General features: G+C 41.7%; 1 protein-coding gene across 1 annotated transcript in view; it reads left to right on the forward strand.

Moving 5' to 3' along the window:
- The first annotated feature begins 5,691 nt into the window (after window positions 1–5,691).
- LOC124111189 (E3 ubiquitin-protein ligase MIB2-like) overlaps window positions 5,692–15,078 on the forward strand; it is a 35,505-nt gene continuing 26,118 nt past the window's right edge. Inside the window, exons 1-5 of the mRNA XM_046470802.2 lie at window positions 5,692–5,767; window positions 7,923–8,147; window positions 8,737–8,908; window positions 9,981–10,087; window positions 10,612–10,809. Coding sequence (XP_046326758.2) covers window positions 7,946–8,147; window positions 8,737–8,908; window positions 9,981–10,087; window positions 10,612–10,809 — 679 coding nt within the window. The 5' untranslated portion in view covers window positions 5,692–5,767; window positions 7,923–7,945. The remainder of the gene's footprint in view (window positions 5,768–7,922; window positions 8,148–8,736; window positions 8,909–9,980; window positions 10,088–10,611; window positions 10,810–15,078) is intronic.

Below are 15,078 nucleotides of genomic sequence, written 5' to 3' on the forward strand. Positions count from 1 at the left end.
TGCATGTGTTTATGACGGATGCTACTGGTGTGCAGGACACTCTCACCTTTTCGCGAACACCTGTTGTCATCACTATTTGATAGTGATTCATAAACAGATATTTAGGATGTTGTGGGAATCGAACAATGGATATTTCTTATGATTATGGAAGCGAATTGTCGCTTATATATTTGGGGAAGCTTTAAAAGGCTTTAAAACTGACGGTGTAGTGCCTTGTCAAAGATAGTATGATGGGAATTTGAGAAATCTGTTTAAGTGAGGAAACGTGTGCTGACATTGTTGCTGTTTTCTTTTTACCAGAAAACAATAATTATGAAAACGTTACCGTGTGCTCATCGGCATATATCTTGTTATTAGCAAAGGTATAACCTTGCTAAATTGAAAAACGTAAAACACAGCTTAAACAACGCGCGCATGCGTAATGGTCTAAGTGGTTTCGTTATAACTAAGACCGTCAGTTTTGTATTAAACGTAATCAACTCCCAATGATAAAACACAATACTCGCAAAAAATATTGTGCCCATGGACTGAACAACTTGGATTTTGTTAATTACATAATTTATTTGTTGATAAAATGGATGCATTTAAGATGAGTATGCAATTGAAAGGACAAACATTTTATTATCAAGCTGACGTCAAGAACCTGGACTCCCATTATCCATAACCAGTATGGAATACCACCTTAACAATTGTTATTGTTTCTCATACAGGCAGATACTTATTTCTACGACAAATTTGTATTTGTTTTATATAGAGAAAGATGCAAGAGACAAAATACATCTTTTAATTTAAAGGGACCATTTGGTCGTGATACGAACATGATATTTAGCAGAACGTTTATTATTTTTTTTAAAGCCATAATTGCTATTATTTAAGACAATGTTTTCCAGTCGCACTGCCGTGAACATATCATATATATTGCATATTATTTATGTTCAAATGGTGAGGACTCGTGAAGATCCGGGGTAGAATAGGTCTTCAGCAACCCATGCTTGCCCTAAAAGGCGACTATGCTTGTCGTAAAAGGCGACTAACGGGATCAGGTGGTCAGGCTCGCTGACTTGGTCATGGATCCCAATTGCGCGGATCGATGCTCATGATATTAATCATTGCATTGTCTTGTCCAGACTCGATTATTTACAGACCGCCGTCATATAGCTGGAATATTGCTGAGCGCGGCGTTAAACAACAAACCAACCAACCAAATCAAATGGTGAGTCCAATGAACCTCCACCGGAAGCATTGTCGGAGCATATGTGGGGCAGTAAGAAACAGATCGCGATCGATGTGACGCTGTGAGGTTTGATGAACGGTGCCCGATGAAGCGAACGTAAAATATTGCTTTCTCTCCCTGTTCTGAGACGTCTCTGCGCTCACTTCATGCTGGAAAAAGGGGCGGTCGGGTAGCCTAGTGGTTAAAGCGTTCGCTCATCACGCCGAAGACCCGGGTTCGATTCCCGACATGGGTACAATGTGTGAAGCCCATTTCTGGTGTCCCCCGCCGTGATATTGCTGGAATATTGCTAAAAGCGGCGTAAAACCAAACTCACTCACTCACACTCATGCTGGAAACACATGCGTCCGACTATGTGGTACTTTTATGATACCTCTAAACAATTTCATTTTTAAAGGCTTTAATTGACAGATTTCATAATTGTTACAGTCCATACGTTACAAGTAAGTCTTTTTTCACTCATACAGCACACACATTTTACCTCAGTTGATTGCTCCTAAACGGTGACCGACCACGTGGTCCCTTCACGGTAGCCTTCCCCATTTAGTGACTCTTATGTAGGTTATATGGCGGATATTTCATGTGTCGAGTGAAATATCCTGTTTCTCTCATCGAGGGACAAGGGGGAAGGAGATAATATCTCCTTTTCCCGAGATTTATCACCACTGTATATTTGTAGATAGTGACAACTGTCATAATATTAAATCGTGTACCGCCATTGTAAAAGTTAATTTATTATACAATTGTTGATTGTTTTCCATTTGTTGGTTGTTTGTTCACACAAGTTCTTTTACATACTGTACCTGGTCATACAGATTTCTGGGTTAACATATTCTTTCAATTTGGGAATCGACACGTGACGATAATATGCGTTCAAATCACTACCATAATGTCAGTAATGTACATTTTTATACATGCTAGTTTTCAAGCACATTAATGGGAATCAAGTTTACCTACTAGTCTATACGCTTGTCATATCTTGCAAGACACATGTAATCTACTCAACGTTTCTTTACGTTTTGACCCGTGAAGATTCCGGGGTAAAATAGGTCTTCAGCAACCCATACTTGCCGTAAAAGGCGATAATGCTTGTCGTAAAAGGCGACTATCGGGATCGGGTGGTCAGGCTCGCTGACTTGGTTGATGCATGTCATCGATCCCAATTGCGCGGATCGATGCTCATAATGTCAATCTCTGGATTGTCTGGTCCAGACTCGATTATTTACAGACCGCCGTCATATAGCTGGAATATTGCTGAGTGCGGCGTTAAACAACAAACAAAACAACAACAACAACAAAATATTACTCAGGGTTGACAAACACGACGTCAAACTTGTCAAAAGGCTTTTGTAAGAACATAGATTTATATGAAAAGTTAATATTCACAATACAATCCCATCCTTTCATACCCGTGAAGATCCGGGGTAGAATAGGTCTTCAGCAACCCATGCTTGCCGTAGAAGGCGACTTTGCTTGTTGTAAGAGGCGACTTATTATAACGGTATCGGGCGGTCAGGCTCGCTGACTTGGTTGATACATGTCATCGATCCCAATTGCGTGGATCGATGCTCATGATATCAACCACTGGATTGTCTGGACTCGATTATTTACAGACCGCCGTCATATAGCTGGAATTTTGCTGAGTGCGGCGTAAAACAACAAACCAACCTAATCACTATCACTATTCGCTGATGGGTGAGCAGAGGCGTATATGGACCAAATTCACTCGCCCAAGGTGACTCGTCATCGTGACGTCATTGTTACGGAATGAGAAAAGAAACTGACGTAGCTCTCGCAGTGATTTGCCTGCCACATATACGTTTGTAGACCAACCCTACAATCATCAGCAGGTTAACACAGTGGTCGTTCATGTGTAAATCACACTTCTGTTGAAGTAAAAGTGACAAAATCCTTTCCGTGGCCATAAGACATAAATGCCAACAGCAGAGTCCATTGTACGATTCCGACTGTGTCATGAGCAATTGTTTATGAATCACTCTCAAATAGTGATGATACCAGGTGTTCGCTAAAAGATGAGCGAATCCTGTACCACCATTGGCACCCGTCACAAACACATGCAAAGGCAAGGCAACTGTTAACCCAAAAGGCACCGGAGCATATGGTATAAGTCAAAATAGGGAGTTGCTTCGGACATAAATTTTATCACAAATGCCAGTGTTTAGAAAACCCGCCTGCCCGACAGTCTGAGACGGTCTATTTTGCTGACGGGCGGCCATTTTTGAAAAGTTGCACGTCCGATGGTCGGGAGTTTGATAAAGTTACTATGTTGACAATCCACCAGTTTATTGTTATTTTCTGAGAACTAACATTAAACAGTACTATTCTTATGCTTTCCCTTTGTTACTTTTGTTCGCCAGTCTAGAAAATTCTGGACTGGCAACATTTTATATTATCTGGTTTGGTAATCTTGCAAAGTTGCCATTCCGGTTATCCGACTGAAATTTTTGGGAGTTTTATTCACTGCAAATGCATCTAATTTGGAAACGTCCTTCACATGTATTCCATAGAAGATAAGTATGTACGAAGCGGTGATTGACACTCGCTCACAATACACAGGGGACAACTTTACATTTACTATACGACCGCCTCCGTGGTCTAGTGGTAGAGCGTCCGCCCGGAGAGCGGAAGGCCCGGGGTTCGATCCCCGGCCGCGTCACACCAAAAGACGTTAAAAGATGGTACTTGTTGTTACCCTGTCTGGCGCTCGGCATTAAGGGGCTAAAACAAGGACTGGTCGGCTCGGAGTCAGTATACTGTGTCTGAGTGGGGTATTCATGTAAAACTGCGGCATGGTATCTCAGTGAGCTAGCACTATAAATCGGCATCAGTCCGGACTAGTACAAGCAGCCACACAAACACACACACGTACATGCACGTCGCTACAAAAGTGCAATAATCTTGGACGCGACGTTAAACCCCATTTCACTACCACCACCACATTTACCATACAGATACCAGTGATGTGAGTGTAAAAAGCGACCATGTTAAGGGCGTTCGATGTGCTATGGTCACCCAATAGTGTGAAGCCCAGTGTAGGCTATATCAACAATGTTGGACTAACGTTACGCCTACGTACTTACAATATAACAATGAGAGGAAATACATGACAATGACAGGATGAAACTCACGGATTCATAAAAATGAAAACGTTTCACTGCGAGTTACAAAACATGCTACAGGATCTTGAAAAAATCTTGATCAGGATGTCTGCCAGAGGATTTAACTTCATTAAAGTGGGGTATTTAAATAATATCTATCGTTCCAGTTTACAAAAGAATCGGTTAGTGTGCATTCTGTTGTGCAAGGCGCGCTTATTATCTTCAGCGCCAAATTCACACTCAACTGTAGAGGCACAGGAAAATCACTCACTGTGTCGACAGTTTTTTTAAAAGTATGATTGAAATATTTATTTTTTAAACAGTTTCAACACATATAGATAAAATAAAGCAAAACAAAATAATTTATTTGATTTGTGTAAAATTTTCTGAGTTCACATTTATGTATAACTCCTCAATTACTAACGCGCAGCGACATTCCCTTGACGGTGCACGCAACGATATCGATGTTACAATGTAGCGAGGTCATAGCAGGACGTTTGGGCTCTACTCCTATTCCCTTTTTCCTAATAATACGCGACCTGTTGTAAAATGGGAATTAATTCACTCTTTGTTTGAAGTGTAATGCCGTATCTTTGACTTAGAGTCTTTCATTCTCGGCTGTACCGCGAGAGAGATGCGCAGAGAACACAAAGATCATCCTGGGGCGGTCGGGTAGCCTAGTGGTTAAAGCGTTCGCTCGACCCGGGTTCGATTCCCGACATGGGTACATTGTGTGAAGCCCATTTCTGGTGTCCCCCGCCGTGATATTGCTGGAATATTGCTAAAAGCGGCGTAAATCCATACTCACTCACTCACAAAGGCATCCTAATATCCTATTTTTTTACCACTAAGAAATGTTGCTATATTGGGACCCTATATTCATTATGTTAATAATAAAATAGGTTGTTTCATTTTTTCAGTAACTACTCTGTTAGACATCCACCGACCCAGTATAAATCAGAAATAGAAATTTAAACATTATTGCTACTTCCTTATGTTCATATAGCAAGGGTAGGCTTTTAATTTTTAATCAAAATAATATTTCTTTTATTTCACTTACCGATCATTTAAGGGGGTGACCTCAATTCATGTTTCTTTATTATTTTGATCATATTTGCCCACTGACTTAAAATATTCCGAAAACAAGTGACTAGTCCAAGTTTGGATTAGAACTAGAGTTATCCCCACGAGTTCTAAGTGGTCTCTTCCGTGTTCACTGTACGGCTCATGGCTATTTTCGCTTTCGATGCACCGCGTTGTACCACGACAAGCTCAACTGAAACGACAAGGAATACGGACTGCTCTGCTTCTATAAATAGCACTCAAAGCGAATCTATGTTTTTCCCAGTGCAGCTATTTATAGCCGCACGTCATCAGCGAATAACATTGGGACAGTCGTTATTATCGTGTTCAGGTACGTTATTTGATTAGGAATATGGCGAATAACCACACGAAACTTCATATATATATATTAAATATGTCTATGAATGCTTATATATCGTGCACAGCTGTCGCATCTCTGTTTCCGACTGTATGCATAACATCCTGTATAACATAGGGTGTACCATAACTTGTTTGCTTACCAGTGTATGGTTTAAGTTTCCTGGATGTTACCAAGTCGTAAGGGTGCATTGTTTCGTATGACTAAATCTTAATGTTAGCAACCCGTTTGCTCGTCAGTGATCAGATTCCACATTTTGGACTTCTCAGAAATGGACGTAAAACCCTAAAATGATGATAATGATGATTATGATGATGATGGTGTAGGTTATGTTAACGCCAGTGATCTTTGCTCTCTTTGTGGTGATACATATCCTGTGATTACAGTATCCGATGTTTCATACATATCAGGTCAGTTTGGTTTCTATGCATGTTGGTAAATCGCTATCATTTGCCTTAGAATGCATGCTTAACAGCATTAAATTTAAGTGTGCATTAAGGAAAAAAGTGCATGTACCCTGGTTTCTCTTTCCGTTTAATGATACATATCAGGATCTCAGAAACACTCGACATGCATCTCGAAACGTGTGAGGGGCGCTCGGGTAGCCTAGTGGTTAACGCGTTCGCTCGTCAGACCGAAGATCCGGGTTCGATTCCCGACATGGGTACAATGTGTGAAGCCCATTTCTGGTGTCCCCCGCCGTGATATTGCTGGAATATTGCTAAAAGCGGCGTAAAACCATACTCACTCACTCGAGACGTGTGCAACAAAAATCACATACGAAATATGTTCAACTGTGTTTTGGGTTTCTCACACTGAGATATATATTAGGACAAATGATATTTCATGGGAGGCTTTGGTTTTTATTGTGTACACAGTGGTTAGCTATAGCCTTATTACTTATTAATTATTACTCTTGTTTAATATGCTGACTCATGTAAATGAAATTGCGATTATTGCAGTCCATGGTGGAAGTATCACTTGTAAATAACGGCTGAAAAGCATATAAGCGAACACGGGTTTTTTATTCTAACATTCAAATTACAAAATTATGATTGTGAACACATAATGCCATTTAGAAAGTGGTCAAATGTAACAAGTGTTATAATTGGGAAAACACTTTCTTAGTAAAGTACAGATTCTCGTACTTTTGGGGGTTGAGACCCGTTCGGGATTCGAACCCAGGCCCCCAGAGTGAGGCACACAAAGTCAGCCATCTAACTCACTCAGCCACCGAGGCTTCCACAAAAATGAAAGTCCGACAACGGGTAGACCACCTACTGTGTGTACTTTTGTTACATTTGATCACTTTCTGAAAGGCATTGTGTGTCCATAACTTTCGGCCATGTGACCCAGGCCAATTTACACTTTTCAGAGGGGTACATAAAGTACGTGATCAAGACTACCAGTTGTCGGGCTTTCTCTGGCGGTGTGGGTTCAAATCCCGAACGGGACTCAACCCCCCCCCCCCCCCCCCGAAAGTACGAGAGTCTGTACTTTACTAAGAAAGTGTTTATCCCAAATATAACCTTTGTTATAAATAAATTGATTATTCACAATAACACACACTTCACTTGCTGACCACTTTTCCTCAATTTCAACAGGAACAATTGATGTAGCATGCGCAGTTAGTGTTAACAATTACCGTATTCGACGAAATAAGCGCCCCGCTCTAATATGCGCCAACGGCGATATATGCATATATATTGGCTAGTGAGAAATACCAATTATAATTAGCACCCCTTCCGATTGATTAATGTACACAACACTTATTTATCTCGCGTATAATACGCACTCGTGTGTTATATGCACCCTTAATTATGGGCAATTAAATTCTGGAAAAATGTTTCTCTCGTATATAAATATTTCAGGCTGTCAGCATAAACCACGAAATTTATCTTTCAACTGTTTTATTTCACCAAAATAATATTCTAATAAGAGCCCCCTATTTCGAATTTTGAGAGCGCCCTGAGCGCTAATTACGTCGAATACGGAAACATTATTTCGCATTCATAAACCCCTGCTACTAAAATCCAAATCGTACAATAGAATCTTCTAATGATCATGGACATCGCTTTTGTCGCTTATATTTAGTATCTTTTTTGATATTCTTTCGTATTTCAAACAGGAAGGAAGGCACATGACAGCATAATGTACCAGGGTCTCCGAGTTGTGCGAGGTCCTGATTGGTCCAGCGCAGAGAGTGATGGAGGTGAAGGTCACGTGGGTACTGTTGTGGCACAAGAGGGCGCAGGTCGTGTTGACGTCATTTGGGACGGTGGTCAGAGAACGACGTGTAGAGCAGGGAAAGACGGCAAACATGACCTGAGAATCCTCGACTCTGGGACGACAGGTGGGGATCTAATTTGTTTGTTTGACATCGCAATGTTCCGGCAATATGAAGGTGGCCTGCATTTAACTCCGTGATTGATAGTACGAGCAACTTTCCACAACATCGGGGCAAGATGACACGCAATTAACCAAGTCAACCTACCTTGTAACCCCATCAATTTAGTCGCCTTGTACAAGCATAGGAGGGGGCACGGGTGGCCCAATCGTCTAAGGCGCCGCGATTCGCCGTGCAGAGTTGCGTCCCTTGGGCACGCCAGAAACCTTTCATTGTGGGTTCGAATCCCGGTTCGCCCTAATTATGTTTCTAGGTGTGTCAGCACCATACCCGTGCTCATGAGTTTCACCGAACTGGTAAACGTCTGAGGCTTGCATCACTTCGGGCTTTCCTCCCACATGAAGCTGACACGCCGTGATGTGACTGTAATACTGTTAAAAGCGGCGTTAAACCCAACTCACTCACTCACTCAGTCACTCGATCACTGCTAATGAAATAATCGTACAAGTAACTCTGCTCTCAGCAAATACTTCTCATGAACATGTTTTTCTCACTTTCATTGCAAAGTTCTAGCATGTAAAATATCTAATTTCAGGAATACGTCACGAGGGTGTCACGTGTGAGGGCTGTGACACAACGGACTTCTACGGCACGAGATGGGCGTGTAAACAATGCACCACGACAAATCTGTGTTCAATGTGTTACTCAACAGAAAGGCACAACACAAGTCACGTGTTCCTTCGTCACGACACCCCTGGGGATACCGGGTATGGGGAATGTCTTGATGTCAACTGGAAACGATGGCAGATAACCACAATTTTGCAATGTGGTTTGGTTTTACTGAAAAGCACAATCCATAATTTGAATGATGAGGAACGTTGCCCTAGCATCCAATCTGGCCGACCTCGGCATTCATAGTCTGAAAATCGTAGACATATCGTTTATTTTCTACAATCACAACGCTATTAAAATGTTACCAGGCTAAAAGCAACCACATGCAACCAATATCAAAACCATCGAATAACCATGTTTTCCTTCTTTCACATGTAGTCATCCTCAAACATGGGTGTATACTTATTCTTTGCAGTTTATATACATGTATATATAAGAATTCGTTATCTGTTCATATGATGTTCGGGGCGGTCGGGTAGCCTAGTGGTTAAAGCGTCCGCTCGTCACACTGAAGACCCGGGTTCGATTCCCGACATGGGTACAATGTGTGAAGCCCATTTCTGGTGTCCCCGCCGTGATATTGCTGGAATATTGCTAAAAGCGGTGTAAAACCTCACTCACTCATATAATGTTCATCAATATCTTGCCTATTATAATCTGTGGATCTGTTTCGGCAGATATTCGAGACTGCTTATTCACTGATGTTGACGTTTGAAACATTTGAAACATCGGCATTTCAGTAAAATTATCACACGCCAGAAACCTATGATTGTGGGTTCGAATCCCGGTTCGCCCCAATTACGCGTGCTCGTGGGTTTCACCGAAGTGGTAAACGAGACCTGCATCAGTTCGGGCTTTCCTCCCATATTAAGCTGACACGCCGTGATATAACTGGAATACTGTTAAAAGCGGCGTGAAACCCAACTCACTCACTCACTCAGTAAAATTATCAGTTATTACTGCATACACTGATGCTGTATTTATCTCCTATTGGAGTGAGTGAGTATGGTTTTACGCCGCTTTTAGCAATATTCCAGCAATATCATGGCGGGGGACACCAGAAATGGGCTTCACACATTGTACCCATGTCGGGAATCGAACCCGGGTCTTCGGCGTGACGAGCGAACGCTTTAACCACTAGGCTACTACTGGAATGCATCGTTTCAGAGTTGAGGTAAACAAAAGAACGACTTCTCTGATGTTACGCTCTCTCGGGCTCTACCCCGGGGCCAGGGTTGTGAGGGGAGAGGACTGGAACTGGGGGAATCAAGACGGTACGTCAGTGATACAACCAACCATGTCTCCAACCAATCAGTCAACAAAACAAACCTGTTGATATTCAAAATTGCATCGGTAACAAAATGGTTGGTTGTTTTGTTGTTTAACGCCGCACTCAGCAATATTCCAGCTATATGATGGCGGTCTGTAAATAATCGAGTCTGGACCAGACAACCCAGTGATTAATATCATGAGCATCGATCCACGCAATTGGGATCGATGACATGCATCAACCAAGCCTGACCACCCAATCCTGTTAGTCGCCTCTTACAACAGGCATAGTCGCCTTTTTCGGCAAGCATAGGTTGCTGAAGACCTATTTTACCCCGGATGTTCACGGGTCTGTAACAAAGTGGGGAGAATGTTATCCCAACGCTATGTACGCGACATAGTTTTGTAATTATTTATGCAGAAACTATCAAATAAGCTCGAAAAACCAGTGCTACTCTTTATTTACTATTTTTATTGCCAAGGTGGAACATGTATGAAATATTAACACCAGTGTACGTTGCCCTAACAGGCGGCAGCGGAAAAAAGGGTACGATCACTGAGATGCATGACGAGCCCAAGGCCGGAAGGACAGGCACCACAGTGAGGGTGAAGTGGGATGTGGGTCCCTCCAATCTGTACCGGCTGGGTTATGAGGGCAAAGTGGACCTCCAGTACGTGGAGGAGGCTCCATGGATGCACTACTTCAGGGACAACCTGCCTGTCCTGGGTGAGATACAGTTTCATATATTGGTTCATATCAAATACGACCGCCTCCGTGGCCTAGTGGTAGAGCGTCCGCCCGGAGAGCGGAAGTTCCGGGGTTCGATCCCCGGCCGCGTCATACCAAAATACGTTAAAAGATGGTACTTGTTTTTACCCTGTCTGGCGCTCGGAGTCAGTATACTGTTTCTGAGTGGGGTATTCATGTTAAACTGCGGCATGGTATCTCAGTGTGCTAGCACTATAAATCGGCATCAGTCCGGACTAGTACAAGCAGCCACACAAACACACACACGTGCATGCACGTCGCTATATAAGTGCAATAATCTTGGACGCGACGTTAAACCCAATTTCACCTCACCTCACCTCACCTCACCTCACCTCACCATACCCGTGCTCGTGGGTTTCACCGAAGTGGTAAACGTCTGAGACCTGCATCACTTCGGGCTTTCCTCCCACATTAATCTAACACGCCGCGATATAACTGGAATACCCTTAAATGCAGCGTTAAACCAAACTCACTCACTCATATCAAATACATTAAAATTTGTTGGTCGTGTGAGTGCAAGTGTCATTGGTACATTATATATGCTCGATCTGCGTGAGGACTTTGACAAAGCATCACATTAATGACAATGACAATGACAAATTGTTTATTTTTGTCTCATCGGAGATACAGGTTATAGGCACATACATTATGATAAAAGTACACTATTAAGTATATCTGCCACCCACGATGTTGGTTATAAGAAACCATACATAATACATAGTAAAACAAATTGAGTAAAAACATATAAAAAGCAATATAAATATATATGGTGTTATCGGTAGTGAGATTTTCTTCGGACAGCCATTTTGCAGCACATACTACCTAGTGTTGAAATAATATTATAATCATTTAAAATATATACAAGCTCAATATGGTTATTTAAGTTGCCATTTGTGGGGTTTAATACTTGTGGAAGGTGGGTAACACGGATATCATCATAAAGTGAGCAGTGGAGGAGAAAGTGAGTTTCATCTTCTACACATCCAGGGCAATATTTACAAAAACGTTGGTTAACTGGCACGGGGGGGTTAGAATAACGTCCCAATTTAATCTCGAGCTTCCTTGAACCGCATCTTAAAGATGACAAAGCCGACCTTTTATAACGGGGAAGGAGGACATAAGGCTCTGTATAAATAGCTGTTTTAAATGTTCTGTAGGTTCTCATTTTCGGTTTAGTTTCCAATGATTGAAGCCAGGTGTCATTATCATTGGACTTGAATCAAAGTTCTATTCTAGATAAAACCCATCTTACATTCTTTTCATTACATCTTAAAATATCTAAAAGTCCATATTTGTCAAAAATTCGTTGAACTCTTTTATCCCATGAGTTACCACACTGTAAGGACCATTTGTGTATCTTATATGTAAGACTCTGTACGGGAAGACGTTCAAGCCTGCACCACAGACGAGCTGTTTCTAAGTAAAGTTTCAACTGTGGGTCAGTCCATCCCATGTCGCCCTGCACAGCGAGATTACATGTATTACGTTGTACCCCAAGGAAAATACGACATGCTCTATGTTGTACACTATATACCTGTGGATATTTACTTATCCCCCATATTCCAGAACAATACATCAAGACTGGTGGAACAATGTTGTCGTACAGCTTAGTAAATACGTCATAGTGCATATCTCCGCACGAGAAGTACTTGTGGCTTAAATATCCAAGGGCACGTGACGCAGACTTCACGAGTTCTCTAACAGCATACCGCATATCACAATGCACGTGAAACCAGAGTAAGATAACGGTAGCTGTCGGCGTAATCTAGGTCATTGTCACCACAATGAAAACTTCCGTTGTGCTGAGACGTGTTCCGAGGTCTGAAGTGTAAAACGTTTGTCTTCTTAATATTTACCCGCAGTTTCCACTTCTGCTTCCATCTATGAAGGATATCTAGGAGATTGTGTAGACTCTTAGCGTCAGGACTTAAGAGGACGATATCGTCGGCATAGAGCAGTACAGCTACGTTTAAGTCATCTATCTTTATTCCACAGTTACTTTCTTTAAGTTCATTAGCAAGGTCATTGATGTAAATAGCAAAAAGTGTTGGTGATAATACACATCCCTGTTTTACTCCACTCTTCACAGGAAAGGCATTTGATTCATACTGATTAACTTGAACTGTACACGTGACGTCATTATAAAGGGAACGTATAGCTTGTAATATATTTCCTGATATTCCATAGTCCATGAGCTTAAACCACAGCAAATCTCTATTAACGGTATCAAACGCCTTTTGAAAGTCAATAAAACATGTAAATGTTTCTTTTTTCTTATTTTTTCTGTTGCTTACAATACTAAAGACACTATACACATGATCCAAACAAGAGCGTCCTTTTCTAAACCCATTTTGTTCATCCACTAACATATCACAGTTTTCTAGGTACTTACACAGTCGTTGGTTTATGACGTCGGCATATATCTTAGATGGTATAGACAATAGTGTGAGAGGTCTGTAGCTCAGAGGGTCACGTGGGTCGGTATCCTTTTGATGGTTTTGGTATAGGTTTTATTTTTCCTTTATTCCAGATGCCAGGCACTTTTCCGTTATCAAAACAGTAGGTAATGATTAAGTAAATCTGAATATAAGTTCTATGCATACTTCGTTCTTCAATACAGAGGCAGGTATATTATCTAATCCCATTGCTTTTCCAACTTTAGCACGGTTAACGGCGTTAACTACTTCTTCACGTGTTATCGGAGAGTTCAGTACAGGTACAGGTGAACTAACTTCGGGTGTTGATAATCTGCTGGGTACACTATTTGTAAAAAGTTCTTCCTGAGTCGGGTTGTATAAATGCTTATATTCGCTCTCCCAAGTGTTTACCACAGTCTCCACATCTCTGGCTACTGAACCGTCCTGTTGTACGACTTCCATCGGTATAAACGTTTTTCTTTCATTACCACTTCCTATGTTACCCAGTTCCCTCCAGAAATCTCTATCATTGTCTTCTAACAACTGATTTTGGTTATCATTTCTCTTCTGTTGATAGTTGCGTTTTGCTTTCTTTAGGTTCTTGTCAAAATGTCTGCGGTGAATGCAGAGTTCTTCTTTAAGTTTTACTCTCTCCTGCTTACTGCCTTTACATTTAAGCCAAAGTGTTTCCTTCACACACACCTGTTGAAATAAAGCCTGAAGATTGTCATTCCAGAATGGTTTATCTCTTTTTCCTTTCCGTTTCTGTCCACAAGGCCCAAGCTGTATTACTTTATGTTTGAGTTTACTGTCCATTTCATCGTGAACAAGGGAGGTAAGTATAGTATACGCTGCATCAATGTCGTTGTCGTTCAGAGCCGATTCCATTGCACAAATAGATTCGTGGATTTTAGTGTCTGCGTTGTTGTCATTTAAGAAGTTCTCTGGGATGTTATTAGTGTCATGCCGCTTTTGAGTCTTCTTAAGTTGTACAGTTAGTTCTAGAGGTTCAAGGGGCGGTCGGGTAGCCTAGTGGTTAAAGCGTTCGCTCGTCACGCCGAAGACCCGGGTTCGATTCCCGACATGGGTACAATGTGTGAAGCCCATTTCTGGTGTCCCCCGCCGTGATATTGCTGGAATATTGCTAAAAGCGGCGTAAAACCATACTCACTCACTCACTCTAGAGGTTCCGGGGTCGTCTCTATGCGAATCGTCCAGGTGAGAACACTGTGATCTGGAATTTTGTCAGACGGAGGTACATCCATATCCGACATGACAGTAACAGAGAAATCTGAGCAGAAAGGTAACTGTTCATATGGTACAGCAACATAGTCAACAACAGACCTGCCTCTGTGTGAAACGTGTGTGAAGTCATTGTACCCGAGCCTTCCGTTCAACATGCACATACTACTGCAAGTTAGGAATTCCGTGAATAAATCTCCATGTCCGTTCTCAGTTTCATCAATTACATTGGGAGGCGGGATATGATCAACTTGGGCAATAAAATCAGGGTTTTGCCCACACCGCGCCTTGAAATCACCACACATGTGGCACATCCCTAATTAAGTTTATTTTGACTATCCTTATCAATTTTGATCACACGGCCATTCCTCACGAAATATTGTTAATCTTTGCCCATTTCTTTTAAGAAAGTCCTCATATTTGCTTCAGCTTTCCTCCTTTCAACTGGGAGGTCCCTTTCGATGAAGGTTTTACTGAATCACGTTGTCGTTGCTATCGTTCAATTCATCTGATATACCCCCATATGACACTTCGCGTCGAGGTTACTTTGCATTCAGGTGGTGAAGCA

The sequence above is a fragment of the Haliotis rufescens genome, unplaced genomic scaffold, assembly GCF_023055435.1.
Source record: "Haliotis rufescens isolate VD_foot unplaced genomic scaffold, xgHalRufe1.0.p SCAF_13, whole genome shotgun sequence".
NCBI lineage: Eukaryota > Metazoa > Mollusca > Gastropoda > Lepetellida > Haliotidae > Haliotis > Haliotis rufescens.